Here is a 27,622-nt window from a genome sequence, read left to right on the forward strand (position 1 = left end):
CTCAACACTCTCAGGCCTTCCTTATCATTAAAATGACAACTTCCAAACCACATTTCCTCCTGCTACCTTATCATTTCTCCTTATTTTCATTATCAAATATCTTCAAAGAATAATACACACTTATTTTCTCACACTAACCCTTTGCTGTTCACGTTTGTGGTTCCTACTGCAAACTCTCCCTCATAAATCACCAATGCCTGTCCAAATCGTCCACAAACACTGCCCCTTATTACTACTCATGTTCCTTAACCTCTCTGAAGATGTTAACCATGCCCTCTCAACCTCTCTTTTCTTCTGGAACAATGAGTATACCTTGTTTTCTTCTAATTTTCTGCTATTTCCTTTTCTATCTCCTTTGCTGGGCCTTTTTCCTTTTCTGTCCTGTTCTTTCAATCCCATCATCAACAGTTCACCTCCTTACCTCCCACTTGAAACGGAATCCTAGCCCAGCCTCTTTCCCCACTTATCTATCCTATTACTGACTTGCCAGTCATGTCCCTCCTCAAAACCTGCAATCGCTCCTGCCCCTGCCCAAGACGAAATTCCTTAAAATAAAATTCCAGGTCCCTCCTCATGTAGCTCTTATCTCCCTTTTCATCCACCCTATTTCTCAGCATACTGCTGCCTGTGCCCTGCTTTATCACCAAACCAGACATGTCCCTTACCCCAGTATACCCTTCCCCTTCCCGTCTCCACAAGGGCTTTCTTGTCTTACTACCTCTATTTGCTGAGCAAGTTATTTATTGGGGTACTACTAGGAACCAAGAAAAACAGTAAGCAAAAAACAGACACTGTCCATGACATTACAGTGCTTGCAGTTAAGGGTGACTGGCATTTATCGAATAATCATAGAAATTACTAACAGATATCAAGGAACTCCAAGACAGAGAGAAAATGTTTTTGCCAAGCCTGTTTATGTTCAGGGTCCAGCTCTAATGACCCCTGCCCCCGCCAAATAGAGTCCTCTTCAGACATGCTACTCACCCTTTTGATCCCACACTCCCCCCCAAAAGCAACTACTGTTGTAATGGTTTTGTTAGTGTGTTTATGTGTTATATATGTAAAAACACACATTGTTTCCTGCCCTCATCTCCTTTTTAAAAGGCCTTATATTATACATCTAGTTCTGCACCCTGAGAACCCTGAGAAGGCAGAGAAATCAAACTGTCACCCAAAACATCTGTTATTCAGCAATTAGTATAATGAGCATTATCCTTTTATAGAAAATAATATTTTTAAGTGAAATTGCTTACCCAAGTATAAGAAACTGCCCTGGAGCTGGAAGACTCAGTTGTATAGAGTCTTTCAGAAGTATCAACAGTGATGCCCAGCTATCCACTAAATTGGTCACTGGAATTCTGCAAGATAAATATAGTTTGAATAGATAAAAAGTCAAAGTAAACTTTAATTTTCTTTATATCTTACCCACAGTCTTTCACACAATTTTCTATTAGTTTCTCTGAAACATTCCTAAATTTTTATAGACTATGATAGAACAAAATTCCTGAAAGCTTTTTTCTACTATTATATAAGAAGAAAGCTAAAACATCTAAAATACCTAGTGCAACTTCTTAATATGAATTTTTGCTATAGATATTCCATTTGTCACATGGATCGAAAGTAAAATACAACTGCAATAATTCTCAGTTTAATAACTGACGTCACAGTCACCTAATCCCTACCATGGTCTCTCCACTTCCCTCTTATATCAGTTTTTTTTCCTTCACCTATAAGTCTCCACCTCATTTCAGGGAGGGCTGTCAATCTATCCTGAACACCAGTCTCTCATCTGTAATCCTAACACCTCTCTCTATCTAAATTCAGATTTTAGGCAGTCCTTGCTCTAAGTTACAACCAGTTTAAATACACTAAGTAACTTAACCTTATAAATGCTAGTCATAGATCACAAATGGGTGCCAGATTTGGTGATTAAAATAATATTATCTTATAAGGGAGGATTATGATTTGGATTCTCCAGAAAGAAGTTTATCAAAACTCAAATCAACTAATTCCTCTTCAGAGGTCAGCTACATGCAAAATAGACCACCAGAGCAAGAAGTTATTTTCACATCATCATTCCTAGCATTAAAAAAAAATCAGAATGGATTACCACATGTTCACTTATACCAAAATAATATGAATTCATTGGCAATAAGCATGTTTTCAAGAGAAGGTTCATCTTTTCATTCATATTAAATGATTTTCTTACAATTCAGTGTTATCCAGATCTCTTCAAATTCTTAGGTCTTTAGGTTGGTAGGATTTGCATGACTAGGTCATTATGATACTCATGACCTGTATTAATATATCCATAAACAATGTTTCTCTATTTTTAGCATTTCTCCTTTTCATTTTAGGGGAGAAAAAAATCTAACAACTTCTTGAAAGAATTCAGGTGCTTTTCCTCCTACATTCCCTAACATTGCTAAGGCAGTAAGGAGTAATCCACATCAGTAATCTTACCTTTGAATATAAGCATAGAAAAACTGAAGCATGCAGACTTCCAAAGAAAGATGTTTCTATAAACAAAAGAAATCAATTTTATAGTGAAGAAAAATACTGCCTTTGCCTTTTCATTGTTGTAACTACTGTGTATCTTACTGCCAATTTTTAATTAAAAAATTAAAAGAAGACAAAATCAAATACTAGCTTGTCATAAAAAAAACCCATGCAGCTCTCTTCCATTTAGTAGAGAAAACTTATAACATAAGAGCTATTTAAAAAGTCAAAAATATATGAAAGAAATAGAAGAATTTTCAATTTTCCTCCCACATATCAAAAGTTGATACTCCATCAGTCACTTTTAAATGATTCATTTACTATATAAGCATCAAAACTATTTTTATTTTAAGTGGATTATGCGTCGTGTTATCAGAATTAGGTTGATATTTTTTATTTTACTACACATATCTGTTAAATCAGTGTAGTCAGTTCAAATTTGGGATCAATTCCTAATAGCCATTAAATTAAAGTTAATGCTGAGTATAATATATAATAAAAACACTTGGCCTTGGAAATTAGTTAACAGGCAAGAAATGATATATATATATATTTTTTCCTTTTTGTCTTTTTTCGTGACCAGTAACGGCATTGCAACCCTCGGTGTCGCGTCAAGAAATGATATATATATATATTTTTTCCTTTTTGTCTTTTTTCGTGACCAGTAACGGCATCGCAACCCTCGGTGTCGCGTCCGCACCGCGCTCAACCAGTGAGCGGACCGGTCTCTACATGGGATCTGAACCCTCGGCAGGAGCGCTGCTGTGCTCCCAAGCGCCGCACTACCGAGTGCGCCACCGGGCCGGCCCAAGAAATGATATTGATGTACACTGACATTTACCAATTTATCCTTCTGTGGTCCCAACTATTCCCTCAAAAGTTTCCCCTTTACCACACACACACAAAACAAGTGTCTAATAGATTTAGAACTTAATAAGGGTGCAGCAGTTGGTGGTGGTGGGGAGATGGAATTAGCTCTTATTTGTTTTTATAACTTTCATGCATAGCCCAATGTTTGGCACAAATAGATGCTCAAAATATTATGCTGAATTGAGCTTTCGCACGCAAACTAAAAATCCTATGACAAATGCTCCATAGGTCAAGAAATTATTAAAAAGTTAAGAAGGACCCTGACTATTCACAAATACAAATACCCTTTTCCCTTTGGCAATTCAAGAAAAAGATAAAACAGAAGAAAAAAATAATTCAACCCTTTCAGATATGTGTAATAATTATTTTAAGAATGGGATTAGGGGGCCGACCCTGTGGTGCACTGGGGAGAGTGCGGCGCTGGGAGCGCAATAGCGCTCCCACCGTGGGTTCGGATCCTATATAGGGATGGCCGGTGCGCTCGCTGGCTGAGCCCAGTGGTGTGGCCGATCACAAAAAAAAAAAAAAAAAGAATGGGATTAGGTCTAGTTTGGCTTTGCTCAGAGTCTAATGTTTATAGTTGGTGAATATTTTCTAAGAAAATATGACCTCTTGGTATTGCTTGAATAAAAACCAGAGAAAGTAGAGAAGTCCATAATTTTCCTAAGTTTTACACTTTTCTGCCTGTCCAATTAGAGACAAAGCAATGTGAGTGCAGAAACTATGTCATTCATTTTCTGTAGCCCTTGCATAATACAGTACAACACATGATCAAGAAATGACATTAACTAAAGCTAAAGTAAGGGCAAAATTTGGGGAATTTATACACTGAAAAATTCATTCAAAAAAGAAAGCAATAAGGGAGATATGAAAAATGGCACAACCGAGGTAAGTAGACCTTGGGCTCTGGCTTCTGTGTTGTTCTTCCTTTAAGTTACCAGAAAAACCTCCCCTAAGAATTTGGTCACACAGTTCCTGATTGCCTTTGATTTACATATGGAGACAGGAGCAGTTAACTGCTCTTCATAGGCTACAGGAATGATCAGAACAGCAAGTCATTGAGGATACTGATAATTGTTTTTATTAAAGCAGTGTGAAGGCCACATGCAGTCATCGCTGCAATCTGTACTATAGTTAAAAGAACATTGCTGTACCAAAAAAATAACTTACCTACCAGCATCACTTCTGAAACAGAATTGTAAACAAAAGCAAAGCAAAGCTTTTTCTTACCTTGTCCTTGGCTATAGCTGGGGGCTGCTTTAAAACTTCTTTCACAGTCTGGATAACAGTTTCTGCTCTCATGACACTGATTGAACGAACCAGTTCCACTAGTAAAAGCTGTTCTTCACTGGCTGCAGGAATAACCTGGATAACACAGCATTGTATTTATTATGTATGTAAGTGTGTATTTAAGTCTTTCAGTAGAAGTCACAGAATTAAGAGAATATTTTAGGGCCTCTCCTTAATATAAAGGCCTTTTAAACTTCCTTGACTACCTTATGTAGAATTTATTTTTTTTTACCAATATAATACATGTACATTATCTCAAAAATCAAATGGACAATAAGCTTTTAAGGAAAAACAGCAGTACTCTAACCATGCTCAACTCTTTTAGCTCTTTTCTGTTATTTCTAAATACCTTTTCTTCTTTCTTTTTTCTTGAAACATTTCTGTTAGATGTCTTTCTGTTCTAACCTGAATTGGTACGCTTTAGGACTGCTACACAGTGTCATCTTGATATCCCCCCTGTCGCCATCATCCCAGGGATTCCCTTTCTTGTCTCTGTTGGAACCCCTATTCTCTGATCCCGTCTTCTTTCTTCTCGGTTTACTCCTCTTCTGGTGGAGCTGCATCTTCCAGTAGCTGAGAAAAGTGAATTGATGATATTTTTTTTTCTGAGACACTGCATGGCTGAAAATATCTTGATAGTTTGGCTGGATATAGAATTATAGGTTGAGACTACTTTCCCAACAAAATTTCCAGTGTCGCTATTTACAAATCTTATCATTATTCCTTTGAATGGGACTAGTATATTTTCTTTAAAATATTTTAGGATCTCTTTATCCCCAGTGTTCTGAAATTACATGATGATGTCTGTATAGATCTCTTCTCACAATGCTGCACACAACTTAGAAATTTATTTCCTTTATTTCTGAGGAATTTTCTTGTACTATTCCTCTGATATTTTCTTCCTTTCATAATTTTGTTATTTTAGGCAAAAAGTTATTGAGTCTCCAGTACCACTCCTCTGATTTTCTTATCTTTTTTCTCCTATTTTCCATATCCTTAAATTTATATTCCACTTCTGGTATTTATTGACTTTCTGTTCCAATCTTTCTACTGATACTGCTTTGTTTCTGCTCTAGAATTTTTAATTTCCTAGAAAATTAAAAATTTTTGGAATGGTCTTTCATAATCTCCTCTTGCACAGATGCAATATGGTTTCACCCCTTGAAGGATGTTACTATTATTATGTACATTTTCTTCTGTTGCCTGCATTGACTTTTTTTTTTTTTCTTTCCCTTTTTGTCTTTTTTCGTGTCCGGCAACGGATCGCAACCCTCAGTGTCGCGCCCGTACCAGACCGGGACCAGCAACAGGATCGCAACCCTCGGTGTTGCTCCCACACCTCGCTCAGCCAGTGAGCAGGAACCGGTCTGTATGTGGGATCCGAACCCTCGGCGGGAGCGCCACCGCGCTCCCAAGTGGCGCACTGTAGCAGTGCGCCACTGGGCCGGCCCTGCATTGACTTTTTAAATGTACTTGTTTTAGTCTTTGTCTATCATATTAGGGACTTTCTAATGTGACTGGTAATTCTTGGCTTTCTATTAATATTAAATATGAGGAATAAAAATATAGCTAACACTCAGAGTGCTTATTAAGTGCTAGGCATTGTTCTAAGTAACACATATACACACACATACACTCTCTGACATACACATACACACACACATACACACATGAGGGTACTTCAAAAAGTTCATGGAAAGATTTGTATTATCTTTTAATTCTATTTTTCCATAAACTTTTTGAAGTACCCTTGTTTGTGTTTTTGTTTTCTTCTTTCTGCTTTTTTAAAAAAATTATTCTTTTAATTCTCACAAACCCATGAAGTAGTATTTTTTATTCTGAGGTTACAGAGCTAGTGAGTAGAGAAGTCAGAATTTTAACTCTAGAGATCTTGTTTCAAAGTCTGTGATCTTAATCACTATGTTATTGCCTTTCAAAAAGTGATGGGAAGTCATGCATTTGTGTGCAAGACTAAATGAACAAGTGGGCCTCCCTGTGTTGTGACAGTAGTTCAGTTTTTTAGTTAGAGGACTCAAAAATATTAGTAGCCATAGGTCTTTTTTTCTTTGGTTAGGTCATTTTTCCAGAGAGAAATTCTCGAAACTCCTACCTGGGGGACATAAAGCTTGCTGCCAGCTAATTGGAGTGAGGCTGATTCCCATTTTTCAGTATGTAGACTTTTTCTCAATGCCTTTGCTTTCAGCATGAAGTCTAACTTCTACCTGTGTGAACCTTGTGCCCTTGGGTCCAGAGACTCTCTTGACAAATCTTCACAGAGTAAATTTGACTCCAGTCTCCTGCTGGGGTAGGGTAGGAAAAGGGGGTGGTTGCTTGGGTTGGAGAAAAGGGATTTAGAAGGTGTCTATCAGATCCTTCTATAAACTTTCAGCTAGTTCTCCAGATTTCAGTCCCATCCCAATCCTTTGCCTTTAAAAGTACTGGTACTTTTACTTTCAGAGACTCTGTGTGGTTTTAGAGCAGAAATTGGTTCCTCTCTTGAAGGTCGGCAGTTAGATATCAGCTTTCTCTACTATACTAAGTTACAACTCAGACATGTGTTTTATATCTTGGAAAATTTTGCTGATACTTATTTTTCTGTAACTACCTCTCTCAGTGTTTTTGCCATTGTGAGTTTATGTCTTTTTAAATTCTTTGACTGTCAATTTTTGGGAGAGAACAAGAAAAGTGTTCAATGTGTCATGCTAAAATCACATGTCCTGACTGCTTTTAAATGATACAGGATTTCAATTCCATTAAAAGTGATGTCTACTACTGAATCCTCACATGCAAAATTATACAGTAGTAATATGATAGAAATGTTTATTTTTATTACTTTAGAAATGTCAGCATATATGTAATGTGAAATCAGCACAAAAAATAACAGATCAGAAACTTTTAGGTGGACAAATCATATTTTATACGAACCTAAATTATATAATGGCCTTGATATTCTAATGCATCACAATTTATTTCCAATGTAAAACATTTTTTTGAGCTTTCAAACTCAAAAAACAACAGTTTTCACATATATAATTCAGACAAAAATGTGTGAATTACATTTAGAAACATAAACTATTTAAGCTATCACATCATAATGAAAAGCTACAATCAAGATGAAAACTTCTCTCCATACCCTTGCTTTGGACCCTGAATGACCAGCATTTAAGATATACTGTACCATATTACCATTTCTATTTAAAATACAGCTACAGTTTTAATATAATACAATTTCTTTTTCACATAAAATAATACCTATTATACTTCATCTTGAATTTTAATCAATACTTTGGGCAACAGTCATGATCTAAACCTGTAGACAAACTTTTACTTTTCCACTCCCCACCTATCCAGCCCTACTGCTACATAAAAGAGTTGAAAATTAGCATGTACTCAGCAAATGCTCACCAGTGAAAAACAAAAGTACCAAATGCTTAATTAAATACATACCTTGGTCCGGGTGGTGGTTTTGTTCTGTCTTCTTTCATTCCACACAAATGCAATGGCAGCCATAAAGTGAACACCATGATTCATTGAAATGGGTCCCAATAATTCAAGGATCTGTTGTCTCAAGTTCTAAAACAATTTAAAACAAGTGACAATGAAATAATTAAAATATGAAAACATTAATAACTAGACTGCACTTTTACTTTTTCTTGAAATAATATATAGTACTTTTATGTTTTTCTACCTGAATAACAATAGAGGAATCTTTAATAATGTTAAGAGTTGCATCCATGACTATTTTATTTCTAGAAGAAAAACAAACCCTATAAAATAGCAACTGCCAATCAGCCAAATGCCAAGTGTACTCACTATGATGAGATACTAGTAAAACACAACATATAAAATCCAATTTAATAAGTTTGAGGTAAAGGCTTTTTTAATTTAAAAAATAGGCATTTTATTATAAAACACGTTGTATTTTATATTTAAGTGAAATGAAACATAAATGTATAGTTTAATCCAAACATTAGCACTTAGATCAAATGTTCTAATGATTCCCACCCTACTCTTCCCCCAATTCCATATGTGTTCCCATGAATTCCTGAGCTGGTGGTCAGGTCTAGGAGTAAGATTAGGTTCTTGAAGAATGTCAATTTGACAACTTGATGTAGCATAGCATGGTTTTAAACATTCATATATATATGAATTCATATATAATTTTCCTCTAAATATAAAGTAGAAAATTTGGAAAATAACAAAAGATACAGAGAATAAAAAAAAATTAAATCAATCATTAATCCTATCATCCTGAGATAATCATTACTAACATATAAACTTTATTCTTTTCTTTGCAGATGATTTTTTTTACATAATTGTACGTATAATATTTGTTCGATTATGTAACATCCGTGTTTCACCGACCTTTTGAGCACTTCTCCAACCCGTAAGAATTCTTCAAAGCCACAATTAGTGGCTATATTACACTAAAAGGATAATTTATTTAACCATTTTTTACTAATTGTTTAGGCCATCTTTTTTTGGCCATTAAATAACGCTATAATGAACACTGTATATTTGCATAATTTTGATTAACTTAGAATTCATTTCTAAAGTAGATTACTAGGTCAAAGATTATGAAACTTTTCAAGATTTCTCTACATATTACTAAATTGTTTTCCAGGAGGGCTTTTCATATTAAAATGTCAACTTAAAAGGTCCTTTAAAAAGTTACAAGATGTATGAATGAACGTCAGAAACATGTCACACGAAAGAAGCTAGACACACAAAAAAACAAGTATTGTAAATATTGTATTATTCCATTTATATGAAATGCCCAGGAAAGCAAATCTATATTTAGAGAAAACAGATTAGTGGTTGACTGGGGTTAGGGATGGCGACAGGGAGTGAGTGTAAATGGGCACGAGGAATCTTCTTGCTGTGAAGGATATGTTTGAAAATTGGATTGTGGTGATAGTTTGACAATTCTGTAAATTTAGTATAAAATCACTAAATTTATATACTTAAAATGGGCAAATTTTGTGGTATGTCAATTATATCTCAATAAAACTTAACAATTATTTGATAATTAATTACTCAATTGATGCAGAGTGCTGTAAATACTATACAAATTATTCACACAGTCTGAATATAGTCTTTGGGAAAGTTCTTAAATAGAATCTTGAGCTCTACAGATTAAGTATGAATTGTCTAACCTTTGTGGCTCCAAGATTAATAGTGGTAACAGAAGCAGATGCAGCAACAGTCATTTTTTCTGAAGAATCAGCGTGATGCAGTATGCTCCAAAGCAAGGTCACAGAGGACATTATCATATGTAGGATTGAGAGGATTCCACTGCGAGCTTCAAACAAGTGTTTTTGATCTACATTGACCAAAAGCTATTATAGTTAGGGAAAAAAAAACATGATATTACTTACTGAGGTTTACAAAATGCGGACATATCAGACCTCACAGTCTTTAAAAAAGGAGTCAAATATTTGTACTGTCTTACTTGGTGATACTGTGTAGTTGGATCCAACAAACAGTAATGGATAATGGCTGTGATCCCTTCCAAAAGAGTAAGAATCATATCTGGTGGAATAACTGATGCCATCCAAAGAGGCCTGAAATATAATGCATTTATTTGAACACAAGTTCTGTGAAAGCATAGTTCATATTTTATCACTAGTAAAGACCCAGCATGTTCCAGGCACACAGTAGGTGCTCAATAAATATTAGATCAATAAATGACAAAGAATAAGCCATGGGCTTTTATTTCTTAATCTATATAAGTGAGATGGACAAAATGTACTAGAGTTCTTTTTGACTAAATAGTTCTATACAAAATAAAGAATTACAGGCAGTAAATCTCTAGCTACTGGGGAATGGCAAGCATATCAACATTAAATGATACAGGCAGTTTTCTTTTTATTTTACATGTAATACCTAAGGTAATGCTAGAGAAAAGCCAGATACCAGTCTACTAAACATCTGGCTAATTTTTCACAGACTAATTTTGAACATGGCCTAGGGATATAGATGGAATTTGCCTCTAAACCATGAAAATCAAAAAAATAAATGAAGATGTAAAAAATTATTCATAAATTTAAATTAATTTCAGTCTGAAATTAATTTGCACTTAGATAACATATCAGATAAAACTAGGGAAACCATTTGCTAATCTTCCTATTACTTTTGCCAGTCAGTCAAGAAGAACATCAAAATTAATTTCAGCCCTTGGGAGAAAAAGTCCTGTTTAAATATTTCTTCCCTTTTCCACTCGATTCTTTTAGTGAAACTCTTCTTCAAGCAAAATTTTCTTCTTTGTGAAAATAACATACTACTGTAGTGTGTTACTTGTATGTTATTTTCAGTAGGTTTGTAACCTACTGAAAACCATTAATTTATTTACCCAAACTGTGACTGATTTTCAGGATATTTTAGCAGTCACATATGTGAAAAATGCCAATGACAACAAAGTTAAAAATCAACCCTTACCTACTATCAGATAATCCTGTTTCATATTTGTACTGCTGAATTAGATTATCCAAATTTCTGCACAGCTGTAGTGTCACAGAAACAACCACTCTCTGTAGAACTTTTCCCATGTAAGGCAGAGTAGATGTGATTAAACCAATCCATTGTGGGTGCATCTTACATGCACAGTGTTGATGCAAAGCTCGTATCACTGCACAGAGGAACATGCCTTGACATGTGATTGGCTGAGCATGCAAATACTGAAGAGAAGTCATGGGCTGATGGGGATTGACTTGTTCCAGGTCAGATACAACAAAATCAAAACCTGTTTCATTATCTTCAGGAATAGTCATTACCCGATGTTCTAGAACAATCACCCTCTGAAGCACCCTGAGAAGTTGTGACTGGAGTGTACTGCCATTGTCAAACTCTTCCTCTGAAAAATTGATAAGGCTGTCCTCTGAGAAACCTTCTTCCACGGCAACCACATTCTTACCTGCCATTTTTTCACTATGCCATTTCTGTGCACTAAAGATGGATGACAGCAAACAATGAAGAATCACTTTTTGAACTTTGCACTTAGATAACATATCGGAAATAAAACTAGGAAAACCCTTTGCTGAGCTTTCTATTACTTTTTCCAGCTCAGTAAAGAGGAGTGTCAAAATTTCTATGCTCATCATCTGCATGTTTCGATTGCCTATTAAATCCTGTGCAGTGACCTTGACATGAGTTGGGTAATGACTACGCATGTAATATAAGCAGAGGGAAATAAGAATTTCTATATACATAGAACTCCGGAAATTATGATTTGAGTCCACTGGAATGTGACTATAAAAGTCTTTGCCCATAACAGAAATCCGGTGTCTGGCCAATAGATTCTGAAGTAGAGACAACTGAGGAGTATATGCATTATTTACACTAGTGGTTGAAATGGCATTTACAAAAGCAATAGGGTTAGTTTTCAAGATGGCTTTGATGGCAGAGAAAGCGTACAGAGTCCTTGATGAATCATACAACTGGAGATACAGGAGCACATGTTGATAGAGAGGGTGGATGTTGAAATTGGGAGATTTCCGTGATCCTGGAGAACCCATGTCACTCTCAATTTCAGAAATTTCTCCCTCTCCACAGCTATACCAGTTCTCTAAATCCAGACCATCACTAAAGAATACACTGGTTTGTTTGAGTTTTTCATTTGAAGTTTTTTTCTTGTCATCATCCTTTTTCCGGGCAAGTTTTACTTTAGGTTTTGCTCCTGGTTGTTTACCTGACTCCTTAACAATTGTTTCTTTCTCTGAGACTTTTTCTGATAATTTCTCTTTGAAGCTGAACTGAATACTACTGTGACTCCTCTGTCTAGATTTGGTTTCTGCGGAAGTAACAGAAGAGTCATGAAGAGCTGGTGTGGCTCCTGAAATACAAGGTGAGGAGCTATTCCTGGAGATTCCATTTGCCACACACTCATGGCCTCTTTCTGTAGATACAGACAGAAACTGAGAACTTTCATTACTCAGCAAAGCGCTCTGACTTTGCTGAGTGGACTGATCTTCATTTTTAGTAGCCTCTTCACCTGTATCTAATTCACTGCACTTTGGGGGCATAGCCTCAATTTCTAAATGAGATGTAACTGATGCAGATTCTGCTTCGAGGCCACTTACAACTTTACAGATCAGGTCAAACACTACCTGCTGAATGTCATCATCTGGGGAGCTTGCCTCTGGCATTTGAGAATCCTCTTGGGCATTCATGTTTTCAGGATCAACTTCGTAACTCAGGTTGTCCCCAGCAGAGGACTGTGAACATCCAGAGTCAGAACTCTGAAGTATTTCTATGTGTTGGTCTGGAAGATCAAAATCAGACACAACCATTGGAATTGTCTCACTGCTGGTACTTAGGAGGGAAAGTCTGTCACTTAATGGATTAACAGTGAGACTGAAGTTCTCTATTTCATCCATGGTAAGCAACTTTTCACCATTTCCTTTCGATGTGATGAGGTGTACTTGGCTTACTGGTATATGAGAAACACAGTAAAGGAAGAAAAATACAAAATGCATTAAAATAATTGAAATGTAAAAATGGAGACTGAACTAAAGATTTTTAATCATTAGTCTCATCATCATATATTTTCCTCTTAAAATTACATTTTAGCTTATGACTATTTTAAACCTTTTAAGTCAGAAAATTATGTAGATGACTATTAATTAGAATTTAGTTTGATAATAGGTCTATTATTATTCAATTCAATCAAAGAGAATAGCCCCTTTAATATAGACAAAATATAAAAATTTGCCCTTTTTCCCCCAAAATAAGACATTATTTTTACTTCAGATTAAAATTTTATTTTTCATCCTTGTATGATATTTCCCTTTAGTTACGCTGTTTCTAAGAATTCAAATAGTTTAGGATATAGTCAGATGTATAAAAACATAACCTCTTTGATTTTAATAAAATTCAACAAATATGTATGAATTATCTTGTATGTATAAGGCCCTAAACCTGGAGACAATGAGGGGGGAGAGAAGAAAGAGACACCATTGCTCCTCTCTGAGCAGTTTAAAATTAGTAGGGGACCACAAATACATCATTCATTTCTGTACTTTTTGGGGGGCATACTATGTTGATGGCATTCTTTTAGAAAAGGTGGAAGGCTTAGTGCCACAGAAGCAGTACAAACCAAATGCTATCAAAGTCAGAGAAAGCATCATGAGGTCTGACACTGATCTCAGAGAGGAAGTGAGAGTTCAGCAGACAGGCAGGTAAAGTGCTAACACAAAGATGTTCTGGCAATAAGCAGAGCAGAGCAAGCTCTTAGATAGTTCAGAGGAAGCACTGAAAAGGAAGCTAGAGAGAGAAACCAAGGCTCTGTAGAAACACGCTAGAGAAGTAGTAGGAGCATGATGGTTTGGTGTCAGCTTCACCCTTTCCAGCCGTGGGACTCTGAGAAAGCCACAGCCTTTTAAACATCAGCAACCTGGGTAAATGACCTTTTTATTACTGATCTCACAGGGTTATTTGTCAAGAGATATAACATGACATATGTGAGATATTTGCCTCTAAGTTCTAATAAATTAATCTAAGTGGCCATTATCACTGTATAGAGGCTATCATTTAACAGTTAAATAAAGTAATAATAGTGAATATTCATCAAACACTTACGATATGCCAGTCACTGCACTAAGCATATAACAAACATGACTTCTAATGTTCATAACGAAGCCTTGAGAGGTGGGCATTATTATTGGCATTCGACAGATAAGGAAAACGACTCGTCAAATATACAATGTGCATTAATAGGCTTAGTATAAATTCCCAGTGACGTATCTATAGAGCCTTGCGGGACTAAGATTGCTAAGTAAGCTCTAAAGTTATTTCCATCAAAATTGAAGAATGTCTCTGACCAGAGCTGTGGCTGATTCCTCCCTGAAAGAGTTAATTGATGAGAGATCCAAGACCTCTAAGATGGTCATTAATGATGTACATTCTGGCATGGCCGACATGGTGTTGCTAGTACACAAGGTGGGGGGAGAAAAGAAGCCCATGGAAAAAAATCTTACATGCTGTTGTCTGCCAATCACTGCTGTGTTCACTTCTCACTTTAATAACTTAATTCTAAATAAGCTGTTCTACTTCCATGTGATATTTACCATTGCTGCAGGCAAAATTTTGCATGAAATGCTTGTCGCTCTCCTCTCCTGGATAACAGGGAGCCTTATGCCAATAACGTTCTGCTTGTACACGTTGTACTGAAACCCTCTGAGTTTTTGGATGAAGCAAGAGCAATAGCAATGGTTCCAAAACTCTCGCAATATCATGTCTTTGTAGGACTTGGTTCAGCCAGGCTTGTCCCACAGAGCTAGTAGAACCATCGAGACTGTTAAGGCTATCCAACATGATGAACAGTGACCTAAAATAAACGTCAATAATTAAAACAAAGAAAAAAACACCCACTTTAATTGTAAAACTCTATTTTCCTCTAAAATTAACATTATTTTAAGTTGTTTCTTATTTTGAAATAACTATTTTAATGTAATAATACAGCAGGATAAATTTTGATCACAGCATTTTTATAATTTTAATTCCAGCCATTTCAGTAGATAATGTAAAAGTAGAAAATAGTTTTTGCTGTTTTTTTTTTTATGTACTTCCACTTTTGAAAGTTCACAAGCATACATTACTTTTATAAGATAATACTGACGAATAGAAAAAAAACCTTATTTAATTGGTCTTGTTTTAGCAATATTTTCCCGTTTATATCATCAAATACTGAACCACTACTTCCATTATGGTCCATACTCCTCTGTTCCCATTCTCTTCATGAGTCAAAGCTATGTGCTTAATTCAAGGAAAGACCTATGAAAGGTATAGAGGTATGGTCTGTAACCAGAAAATCCCAGATTCAAATCTCTTGTGTGGTCTCGGGCAAGCAACTTAACTTCTCCTGGCCTCTGCTGCCTCACTTGTAAGTTGAGAAAAGGTGGTTGTCAAATTAGAGATGGTTATTTGTAAAGTACCCTGCCCATAGCATAGTTCACTATTGGGGTTCAATATTTGGTTCAGTAGCAGACCACTTAAAAATAGTGATGCTGGTCGCAAAGGGACCAGCTGAAATAATGTCCAGTGGAACATACATCTGATCCTGAGCTGGGCTTTAAGCATAGTTAGATTTGTGGCCACCTCTATGAGACGTACTGCTGAGACTGCTATCTAACAATAGAAAGTTAATATAAATCTGATATTTGAGGTATCAATCATCTAAGTTTAGTCTACAAAAAAGCAAAACCACTTCCTGGCAGCTATGGGTTTTTTGAATCTATGGAAGGGGTTTGTCAGTGTTTTTCAGCTATAGATTTTAATGAATCCAGTTTAGGCAGAAGATTGAGAATAATTGCTTGAGAAACACTTATACAATCCACAGTTTATATGCAGTTTTGCTGAATGTGAATATGGACTCAAGTAGGCTGTATCCATTGCCCCTAGAATGGTGCCTGGGACATATGAGGGGACTTGATAAGGGGAATAGGCATTAGGTGCGCCAAAGATAGGAAGGGAGAATCTGATGGATAAGTGAAAATGCCATCCATTTTAATATAGCTAGCCCCTAGAATGGTGCCTGGGACATATGAGGGGACTTGATAAGGGGAATAGGCATTAGGTGCTCCAAAGATAGGAAGGGAGAATCTGATGGATAAGTGAAAATGCCATCCATTTTAATATAGCTTAATTTTTAAAAATAATTAATTCTTCTTTTTTTCCTGCCCTTGCCAAACTAAATAGAGGATTCAAGAAAAGAGAAAACATTAAGATATCTGAGTATAAAATCTAAATATAAAAAATATCTAAATATAAAATGTGACTAACCTGTCAAAAGAACGTGCAAAAGATGAAGACTTATTTATATGGAGATCCCTTGTTAGATGCCAAAGAACTGCAAATTTTGTAAGTGCTTCCATTCTTATTTTCTGAGGAGGAATATGGCAGATTAAATTATTTTATTCTCTCTAGAAGATATTAAATGATTTTAGTAAAATCAAAGTCACTATTTAGGAATATTATGTTCAATGTCTATAGTATTCAAATACACACTGCAATAAACTTTAATTTTATTTTTTATGGAAGTAGAGACATAGAAAATAATTAAATATATGCAGAAATAGTAAACTTAAAGGATCACCTCACCCTTAATCATAAATAATTATTACTTAGTTTAGACTTTAGGTAATCAGCTTACTAGATTCTTGTATAACAGTAGATAGAAAAAGCTAATAATGTACATATACCATGATATCCTGAGTCTAGGAAGCATTTTCCTCTCTCATTTTAATATAAACATTTAGGTGTCAAAATTGATTTCATTGCATAATAATTTAATTTTTTCCCCGGAAATGATACATTAATCCAAAATAAATTTTTATCACTTATAAAGCTGTTTTATTAGACTAAAACACTAATACACTTAAAAATTATTTCTATAAGAAAAATATTAAGCCTCTTTTGAGATTATTTAGAAGAATGTTAAGCATTAAGATAATAATGGATAGAATATACAAGTAAATTTTTTAGAAAGGCAGGCATTTGGTATTAGATGATGAACATGTATTAATATAAATCAAGCAGGAATTGTGACATTATCAAAATTTTTATGGCCTTCCTCTAGCATTTATGAAATCCTTCAAGCAAAAGCCCCAAGAAACCAGACTGCAACAGTCTAAAGTGCTTATGATAATGCTGGTGAGGATGCAGACAAAAGGGAACTCTTCTACACTGTTGGTGGGACTGTGAATTAGTGCAGCTGTTATGGAAAACAGTATGGAGGTTCCTCAAACTGCAGGCAGAACTGCCATATGATCAAGCAATTCCATTGCTGGGTGTATACTAAAAGGAATGGAAATCATCGTGTTAAAGGGATACCTGCACTCCCATGTTTATCGCAGCTCTATTTACAATAGCTAAGAGTTGGAACCAACCTAAATGTCCATCGACGGACGACTGGATAAGGAAAATGTAGCATATATACACAATGGAATACTACTCTGCCATAAAAAAGAATGAAACTCTGCCATTTGCAGCAACATGGATGAACTTGGAGAAAATTATGTTAAGTGAAATAAGCAAGGCACAGAAAGAGAAATACCGCATGTCCTCACTCGTAAGTGGGAGCTGAAAGAAAAAAAAGAAAGAAAGATACAGCAATCACAATAATTCCTTGAACTACCAAAAAGAGAGAAAGGAACTGAAGTCACCAAAGTTGGGAGAGGGGAATGGCTTAGGGAGAAATTAGTAAAGGGCCACAAAAAATGTTTACATTATGTAATGATAAAGCAACAAAATAAAATAAACTGCTTGTGATAGGTTAGAGGACTGTGATAGGTCTGTGAACTTAATACATGCTTTTCTTAAGAGGCATGTGTACATCAACCAACAAACATGTAAAAATAAATGTAATAAAAGATGTTTTAATTTTTTTATACATGTATATTTTTATTCAGAACTTAGAAGCATTTCTTTAAAAATGAAATGTTACACAAGTAAAAACAAGTATATAATTTATCATGAATTTATATTTAATGTAAAATAATTTGTTAAATTAAAATACAAGATGTTATTTAATATTTTATTTCTGAACAATTTTGAAAGAAAGTGTTGAAGCAGAAATAGAATTTTGCATTTTTCTTGGAATAAAGCTTTCATTTCTCTCTGTTATTCCTACATTTACCACCTACCCTCTGCCAAATGCCTCACTGACTCACACAATGCCTTTTGAATATGACCCATTCAAACTCACTAACATTTTGAGTTTTTAAAAAATAGGGTAATCCATTTCTAAAACCTCTTCAATAAAATCTTCTATTTATATTACAGAACAGCAGATGAAGACCACGATCTTAATTAAATTTCGCTGAAGAGGTCAATCAGAATGATTGTTCCTGCTTCTTCTCAGGCCCACTTGTAGGTCAACCATCTTTAATTGACTTATGTAGCCTTTCACATACATTAGGATACAAAATTTTTATTTTAGATATTTAACATAATGCAAATAATACAATCTCACATATTAGCATTTTATAGCTTATAAATGTAATTTACACATTATTTCATTTCACATATATTAATATATCCATCAGTTCCATAACTGAGGCCATTAATTCCTCTTTAAATGATTCAAGAACCTAGACCAGTTACAACTTTAATGATCATTACCCATAACTAGTACCCTAAACCAAGAAATATACCCAGTATTTGATTTTGGATTACTTAATTTTTCAATTACTAGTGCTCTTGTAAAGAACTTTCCTCTAGAAAGGGCAGTAACACATTTATTTTAAAGATATTAAGGTTACTCTGAAGAAAGCTATATTATCTCTTATTCAGATGCTAGCTGCAATAATTTTCCTAAAGACTTTCCTTAATTTACCTTTTGGTATAGTGGGGGTGGCGGGAGGTGTGTGTGTGCACAGGATAAGAATGATTTACCTTATGTTTATGGGTTAACTGCTGACTTATAACATCTTCACAGATGCTAGAAGAAGGAACCAAGTTATGTAATTGATAAAATAGTTCCACACTCTTCTGGTGGTGTTGAGGTGTCCCATCTCCTAGCTGGTCCCACAATGTCAAAGCTACATGCTGTAGAAGAAGATGTAAACATGGCAGTGTTACAAAACCATAAACAAAGACTTAATTTAACAAACATTTTCTATTAGGTACAAACTAATACCTGGTCTCCTGGAAGGTCTTTAATATTCACTATGCCACTGGGAAGAGATTTAAAAGTACAGCCTTCCATCTGCCTGCTTTTTGGTCACCCAGGCCCTTAGAACCTTTTATGAGAGTCCTTAATGATATTTGTTTTAAATATCAGACATGTAAGCACTTTCTGCAGAGCAGAGATAAAACCCTATTTCACTATTTTAGTGATGTTTAGTAAAGTGATGCTAACAGATATTATCCTTAACAGGATACAAAAATTCTACATTGAATGCTATTTAATATTTATGGGTTTATGTTACAGAGTGAAATACAATTCATAGTCCAAATATCCAAAGTACTTATGACTTTTATAAAACAGGTCTTATGTATTTCAGAGCTACTTGTGTCAACAAAGCACTTGATCTAAGACAGCATTAATAAAAATGCAACAATCTTCAAGGTTCACCACAACGTTATAGAAACTAACCCTAATCTAGCAGGAAGAAATATCTGGAAGGGCATGATAACCTGAAATGAGATTTTAAAAACTTTTTTTTTTTACCTTTTTGTCTTTTTTTTCGTGACCGGTACAGGAAGAAATATCTGGAAGGGCATGATAACCTGAAATGAGATTTTAAAAACTTTTTTTTTTTTCTTTTTGTCTTTTTTTTCGTGACCGGTACCGGGATTGCAACCCTCAGTGTCGCGCCCGTACCGCGACCGGCAACGGGATCACAACCCTCGGTGTCGCACCCGCACCGCGCTCAACCAGTGAGCGGACCGGTCTCTATATGGGATCCGATCCCTTGGTGGGAGCGCCGCTGAGCTCCCAAGCGCCGCACTCTACCGAATGCGCCACTGGGCCGGCCCTTAAAAACTTTTTTTATGTATAAAGAATCTACCTGCTTAAGAAGTAATACAATCCAAATATACTTGATGTTCTTTTTATGTAGAGGATACCATCTATACCATTGTGGTAGAAATCAAAGACTGTGCATTTTTTTCTGAATGACATCATACATTGCAGATGATAATCAGATAGTATGGAGAGTCAAGAAAACTTTTCATGGGAGTTTTGGAGAGCTGAGGGTTTACTCTACGAAAAGCAAAAGTGTCACAACCACTTAATCTGGAAAATATCTACTGTATAAATAAGCTTTCCTCTTTTATAGCTGAAATTATTTCTTCCATGGCTTCAGTGCCCTAATACTTGCCTTTCTTTACACTAATACTCTCCTTATCCTTACCTTTTTTCCCCTCACAAAATTGTGAACAAGATGTGGAAAGCAGTACATATCAAGTGTGGCATCATTTTCTACATGGTATGGTATTAAAAGGTGTTTAATTAAGCCTGACTAACATCCTTAAAATCACTGTTAAGCAAACTAGGTCAAGTATCACACATGCAGTGATTATCTTAGTTATATATGCATTTATTAGAATTTACCTTGAAAAATTCAGTCTTCTCAGCTATGTACCTCAGATTTCCCTGAGTGAGGGGAGGTCTAATAACCACAGCTACTCTTCCCTGGTTTGGACTTAAGGGTTGTGAAGGCTCCACACTGTTGATGTTTTCCCCAGTGACCATGGCCACAGACTGAGTCAGTCCTACTAGGTCCATGACTAGTGAAATGGCAACACTCTGAACACTGAAATCATTTGCTTGGCTGCAAGCACTCATCAGAGTCTGGAGCCACTGTGGAGGCTGCACATGCTCACAGTCTGAAACAAAAAATGGAAGCAATCAGAGTTCGTTGCAATAAACATTTCACATATACTTTAAAGTTAACTTCAAAACACAAAGCTACTTAATACCTTTAGGCCTTGATCTGTTAACAAAACCATGGTTTGTTTCTCACATAGTCTAGAGCTTTAAGAAAATAAAGCAGCAACAAGAATTTAATAAACTTTTTTCTCAATATACATTTTTCATATGCCAAGTCATACAATGTACTTTCTTGTCCTGAAAAAGTTTTAATCAGCAAATGTTATGTAGTACTTACTGTACTGTGTATGTGTGTATATAAAAATGCAAATAAAGGTAAACACATATGATACTCGTCATAATTAAGGAAGCCAGTGGATCTAATGTTATATTACTTTTCTTCAGATATTTACTTTCAGCCTCTACTTACCTAGAAGCAAACTGCGAAAGAAATAAAAATCACAGAATCTTCCAGCATATTAATTTCCCCATAGTGACAGTATTTCATTTAAAAAGTTTACCAATTAAAATAGCACAGTTTAAAAAATAAACTGGATAAAAAATTTTAAGAAGCATATCTGAGTGCTTAAAAAAAAAAAAAAAAGAATAGCATGCTAAAGAAAACACTGAAATATAAATAGAGATGACCTTACCAGTCTCTAATTTTTCAGAACATAACTCTGACGTATGGTTCCCCTCAGCAATGTAAACGGGGAAACTTGAGCACTCTAGGAAGAGCTGACAGGCAGCAAGGAAGGCAGGAAGGTATTCTTTTGAAGTTTTTTGTTTACTTATATTTCTCTCTTTTATATCTCCTTGTGAATCCCTATCCCATCTTGAAGTCTCTCCTTGCTCTCGACAGAGATCCCCTTGACGCTCTGCAGCCAAAACTTGAGAAGAAGAGCTACTCTGAACAATATAAAGGTTGATAAGTCTGGTAAGAAACTGTTGGACATACTCCAAGCAGCACTGCATTGCAGTTTTTTGGGCTGTATTCACACTTCGGGTTGCTGTCCCCTGAGTGACAATGGAAGGGGTCTGGATGACGGTTTCTTCAGATCCCACAGTAGATGCTGTTTCTGTCTCGGACGACGTGCTACCAATTGGGATGGTAGCTGTCTCCTGCACCTCACCCAGTTCTCTGTCAATGTCATCAGTTCGATCTGCTTGATATTGTATAAACTCAGTGAATCCACTCTCTGATGATCGACTACTTGGTGGATTTTCTCCATCTTCGAACACCTCAGTAGGATTTTCAAGAGAAACTGATGATACCTGATAGAGATTTAAAAAAAAGAAAAGCAAACGGCTGAGTATTAGGAGTTAGAAATGGCCACCTTTTGGGAGAATTTTTATATTAGACTATTTGTAACTTAATCTACATATTCTGTAGAATCTTAGAGCAGCTCCTATGCTGACTCATATGATGATCAATAGGAAATACTGATGTGGTTTTACTGAATACATTAATATATATTCATTCAACAAGTATTTATTATCCACTACATGCATAGCAAAAAGTTAGGTTCTTGAGGGCAAAAATACATAGTATGGATAAATCTCTAGGACCTGTATCCTTGTTTTTAAATGACTAACAATTTATTTAATCTGCTTCATGAAATCACTTTCCTAATGCCTAAACAATGCAAAGAATGAGAAATGTAAGATTAAAAAATGACATTTTAAAAACTAGAAATAAAATCTAATAGGTCATCTGTTCAGGAAATTAGTGTGAAATTTTTGTTGAAATATGTAAAGTACTGATTAAATGTTTGCTTTTAATCTTACATTCTTTCAGTGAATAGTTATTGAACTCATATCATGTGCCAGACACTGTATTACGTAGTAGGAATAGAAGGAATAGTTTATAATCTAGGGAGGAAAATAAGAGACAATCAATTACAAACCAGTTCCTGGAGTACAGCTAAAATGTATTAACCTTTCACTCCCTATAATAAGGATGAGTACAATCATCAAGCATATTTTATGGCTCAATTTAAATAAACAAAAGTTGTACATATCACGAATTCCTAGGTGACTGCATCAGAGTATAATGTGAATTTGAATAAGATCATAAAAAGTGATCTTACTGATATATGATCTAAATGCTCTGCTTCCTGAAGCTGGACCTCACCCTGTGTTCCTTCAGTGAATGACACCACTGCTCAAGCCAGGAAGACAGAAACCTAGGAGTACCTTCTCCACTTCTCCTCCCCTCTCACTCCCCCCATATCCATGTCAGTATAGTGGTTAAGGGTGCAGACCCTAAGTCAGCTAGGCTCTGCCACTCACTAGCTATCTGACGCTTGGCAAGCTATTTAACCTCTTCAAGCCTCGGTTTCCAAGTCTGAGTAATTGAGATGACAATAATTCCCACATTTTACGGTTGCTGTGAGGATTAAGTAATAGCATATAAAAAGCACCTGACATAGTGTCTAGCACTTAGGAAGCACTCAATAAATATTCCTAAGTTTTTTGATTTGACCTCCTAAATATATGGCTAATCCATCCATTTGTCTCTGTCTGCACTCCCTCCATTTCAGTACCACAAGTTACCATCACCTCTCACCTACACTACAGCAGGTCGCCCCACATCCAGTTTTGCTTCTCAGATCCATACTCTACACTGCAGCCAGTATAACTTTTCCAATACAAAAATCTGATTATGTCACTTGCCTTTTTCTCTCAGTGTCTTCCCATTACCCCTGAGATAAAGAATAAAAGCCTTAGTAAGACCTGGCCCCAGACTACCTCACAGGGGCATCTCCCCCATCTGCATAGTGTTCCTTTCTACTCAAGAGCCTTTGCAAATGCTCCTTCCTCTGTCAAGTGCTCTCTTTCTACCTTGCCCTAACCCCATCAATTCCTAGAACTTCACTCAAACATTCTTTCCTCAGGAAAACCTCCTTTGGCCCCCAGCCTAGGTCAGGTCACCCCATTTTCCACATTCTTACCACTCTATATTTTCCTTCATATATTTATCACAACTACATGTAATTAAATGTGCAATTACTTGTTTAACATGTGCCTTCCAACCAGAAAAGGCTGAGAAGGACAGAGACTATACATGGTTCACCAGTGCCTAGCATAGACTGGGTGTTGAATGAAGAGAGGTTTTTTTCTCTTTTTCAAAGGTAAGAAAACTGAGGCTCAGTCAGGGAGGTTAAAAAAAAAAAACTGCATAAGGTTATATAGTAGATACAGTTAGTAGTTAGCAGAAAAGCTCAGATGAGGTGATTCTAAACTTTGTTCTTTTCACCACAGTATATCACTATATATGTAATGGTAGAATTTTTCATATTATAATGCCAAAGATCAGAGATGGCTTTCAGAATTGAGCCTGTCAATTTTTCTCCTTCTAAAGGTTAGCGACCATCTGAAAACATGTACAACAGATTTTTTTTAAGAAGACTTATTCAAATGATAAATCTATTATTAACGTATTTCTGTAAAGTTGTTTTTGAACTAATATTTTTTAACATAAGATCATAAAACAAATAATGGCATTACATTAATAGAATTTAAGCTTTAAACTCAGTCAAACTTGCATGCATTTATAATATTTAGTTACATGGACTGTATTACATAATGATGTGTCAGGTTATTTTATAATAAAATGTCTTTCTGAAAATAGAAATTACATGTTTTGAGCATTTGAGTATAGGGATCCAATACAATGAATGATTTTATGGAAGCAAATTCAGTGCATAGAGTCAAATTAGATTTATAATATTTTAAAGAATCATTCTTTCACTTAAACTTTCAAAAAGTGAAATACAGAAAACTCCCTCAGCTTTGAAATATGATCAATTTTCAAACATCTCAGTGAAGATAATACCATAGTACTTCTGTAAAAACTAGAAAAGAACACATATGAGGGTACTTCAAGAAGTTCATGAAAAGATTAGTAGTATCTTTTAATTCAATTTTTCCACAAACTTTTTGAAGTACCCTTGCAGCATACAAGAAGACCAAAGACAGAGAAGGGGAAAAGCATACTCTAAAGTTAATGAAACATTACATTTTTGAAAGGTACATTATTTAATTGTCCATTATTTAATATGAATGGATGTTTCCATTTACCTTACCTGTAACCATAAATAGGGGCCTCCAGATGTTTTCTACATTCACATTTTTGAATATGCTATTGAAAGACTGTTAAGGCCCTTCTTTCTCTTACTCCCACTAATCTCATTCAAATAAAAACCAAAGCTTCAATATGCAGTTAATACCTATTGTAGTTTTATTTCTAAGATCCTAGGAGTATAATTTAAGGAAAAACAGTGCAACAAAATGAATTTTTCAGTAATAGTAGAGATAATATATCTCATATATAAATAACAAACAGGTCAGTAGAAAAATAAGAGACTCATTTTGGTTTATGTGGGATAAACCTTGGGTATAGTTAAAGTGATCAAGGGCTGGTAATGTTGAATTCATATGTGAAGGGCAATACATTTAGATGGACTAAGAAAAAAGTTTTAGGACTATTGGAGTTTGGATGAGTTGTCCCCTCCAAAACTCATGTGGAAATTTGATCCCCAATGTGGCAGTGTTGGAAACTGATTGAGTCATGGGGGTGGATCCTTTATGAATGGATTAATGCTCTCCCTGGGGGTGGGAGGAGTAATGAGCGAGTTCTCGCTCTATTAGTTCCCGTGAGAGGTTGTTGTTTATAGGACCCTAGCACCTCCTCTCTCTCTCTCTTGTTTCCTCTCTGGCTATGTGATCTGCTTGTACCTGCCAGCTGCCTGCCGCTTTTCCACCACGAGTAGAGCAGCCTGAGGCCTGTGTCAGATGCAGCTGTCCCAGAATCGTAAGCCAAATAAACCTCTTTCCTTTATAAATTACCCAGTCTCAGGTATTTCTGTTATAGCAACACAAAATGGACTAAAACAAGGACTAATACCTGATGGGAAAGGTTGTATGAGAATATGTTCTCATAACATATTTTGCTTATCTGGGAAAAAAAAAAAAGGCAACTAAAAAAAAGAGGAAAGGCAATTATACAAACCTAGAATTAAGGTGATAAACCTGATACTCTAGAAATTTTTAAATCTTTGTTTTAACAGTTGCACTGTGCCTAAATTCAATGTAATTTTTTTTATTTTTTTTATTTTTGCAGCTGGTTGGTTTGGGAATTGAACCCTGGACCTTGGTGTTAACAGCACCATGTTCTAACCAACTGAGCTAACAGGCCAGCTCTCCAATGTAATTATTATACAGTTCAACTGAATGTTTTCTGTAGAGGATATTGACTAAGAAATTATTAATGAGATAGAAATAAAACATGTGTATTTCACAGAACCAAAGTCCTTAGTTTAGGAGGCCAAAGCCTGTAGTTTAGAGGACCAAAGTCCTTAGTTTAGCTGGAGGCCAAAGCCTATAGTTAGGGGGCCAAAGCCCAACCTTTTAGGAAAGAGTGTAGGAATATTAAGATTGAGAAAGACCAGAAAACCTTCACAGGACTAAAGCCTTTGATGTAGATAAGAAAATTGAAGCAGAATGGGGATTGTTCTAGGGGCAGTTGCCCTTAGTACAGCTAGACCTAAATGACTGGAAAGTATGTAAGCTAAAATCTTCAAGGATTTTCTGCTAGATTAGTTAGTGCCTAGAGGACATTCCACATTCTTCCCTAAGCTGTTTCTTTGAGTTTCTTGGGGAGTTAAGCACTTTGGTGATTATCTCATTGTTTCTTTTTGTATGTCACATAGCTTAGTTTTATGACTCCTTTTGATGGGTTCAACTGAATGTTTTCTGTAGAGGATATTGACTAAGAAATTATTAATGAGATAGAAATAAAACATGTGTATTTCACAGAACCAAAGTCCTTAGTTTAGGAGGCCAAAGCCTGTAGTTTAGAGGACCAAAGTCCTTAGTTTAGCTGGAGGCCAAAGCCTATAGTTAGGGGGCCAAAGCCCAACCTTTTAGGAAAGAGTGTAGGAATATTAAGATTGAGAAAGACCAGAAAACCTTCACAGGACTAAAGCCTTTGATGTAGATAAGAAAATTGAAGCAGAATGGGGATTGTTCTAGGGGCAGTTGCCCTTAGTACAGCTAGACCTAAATGACTGGAAAGTATGTAAGCTAAAATCTTCAAGGATTTTCTGCTAGATTAGTTAGTGCCTAGAGGACATTCCACATTCTTCCCTAAGCTGTTTCTTTGAGTTTCTTGGGGAGTTAAGCACTTTGGTGATTATCTCATTGTTTCTTTTTGTATGTCACATAGCTTAGTTTTATGACTCCTTTTGATGGTAAACTTCTTGAACTATTTTAAGTTACACATGCTTTAATGAAGTTTGTCACTAGACAGCTTGTTTATGTTTTCACTATGATTGATTAACCATCTTTTTTTCTTCTCTAACTTTTCTGTCTTTACAATAAAAACTGAAGCAAAAACTGACTCAGGGCTGTGCCTGGGCTCTCCTCTCTTGAAGTTTTCCTTGGTGCAGTCCCTTTGGGCTTCTCATTGCTCTTAACATTTGGGCTCTGAGTAATCTTTTCTTTCCACGCATATTTACTCAAATATTTTATTATGAATCTGAGAACTTTTACATTATTTTTCCATAAGTGTTTCATAGGTGGTTAAGTATGTTACTAGTACCAGATATTACAATTACTATACTAGTTTTTTTTTTTTTTTTTTTAAAA

The 27,622-nt window shown here is 35.5% G+C and overlaps 1 protein-coding gene across 3 annotated transcripts in view; it reads right to left on the minus strand.

The window, feature by feature from the left end:
- The window catches only part of DOPEY1 (dopey family member 1), a 77,234-nt gene that overhangs the window by 20,662 nt on the left and 28,950 nt on the right, over window positions 1-27,622 (minus strand). For all 3 annotated transcript variants that reach the window (XR_550678.1, XM_008575515.1, XM_008575514.1), the window contains 12 exons: window positions 21,625-22,246; window positions 20,714-20,988; window positions 19,051-19,203; window positions 16,438-16,538; window positions 14,724-14,983; window positions 11,098-13,087; window positions 10,112-10,223; window positions 9,816-9,998; window positions 8,107-8,232; window positions 4,600-4,734; window positions 2,464-2,519; window positions 1,254-1,358 (listed from right to left, as the gene is read on the minus strand). Coding sequence is in view for 2 of the 3 variants with exons in the window: in XM_008575515.1 (XP_008573737.1) it covers window positions 1,254-1,358; window positions 2,464-2,519; window positions 4,600-4,734; window positions 8,107-8,232; window positions 9,816-9,998; window positions 10,112-10,223; window positions 11,098-13,087; window positions 14,724-14,983; window positions 16,438-16,538; window positions 19,051-19,203; window positions 20,714-20,988; window positions 21,625-22,246 (4,118 nt within the window). In the remaining variant the exon portion in view is untranslated. The remainder of the gene's footprint in view (window positions 1-1,253; window positions 1,359-2,463; window positions 2,520-4,599; window positions 4,735-8,106; window positions 8,233-9,815; window positions 9,999-10,111; window positions 10,224-11,097; window positions 13,088-14,723; window positions 14,984-16,437; window positions 16,539-19,050; window positions 19,204-20,713; window positions 20,989-21,624; window positions 22,247-27,622) is intronic.

This window comes from Galeopterus variegatus, unplaced genomic scaffold, assembly GCF_000696425.1.
Source record: "Galeopterus variegatus unplaced genomic scaffold, G_variegatus-3.0.2 Scaffold1202, whole genome shotgun sequence".
NCBI classification, from domain to species: Eukaryota; Metazoa; Chordata; class Mammalia; order Dermoptera; family Cynocephalidae; genus Galeopterus; species Galeopterus variegatus.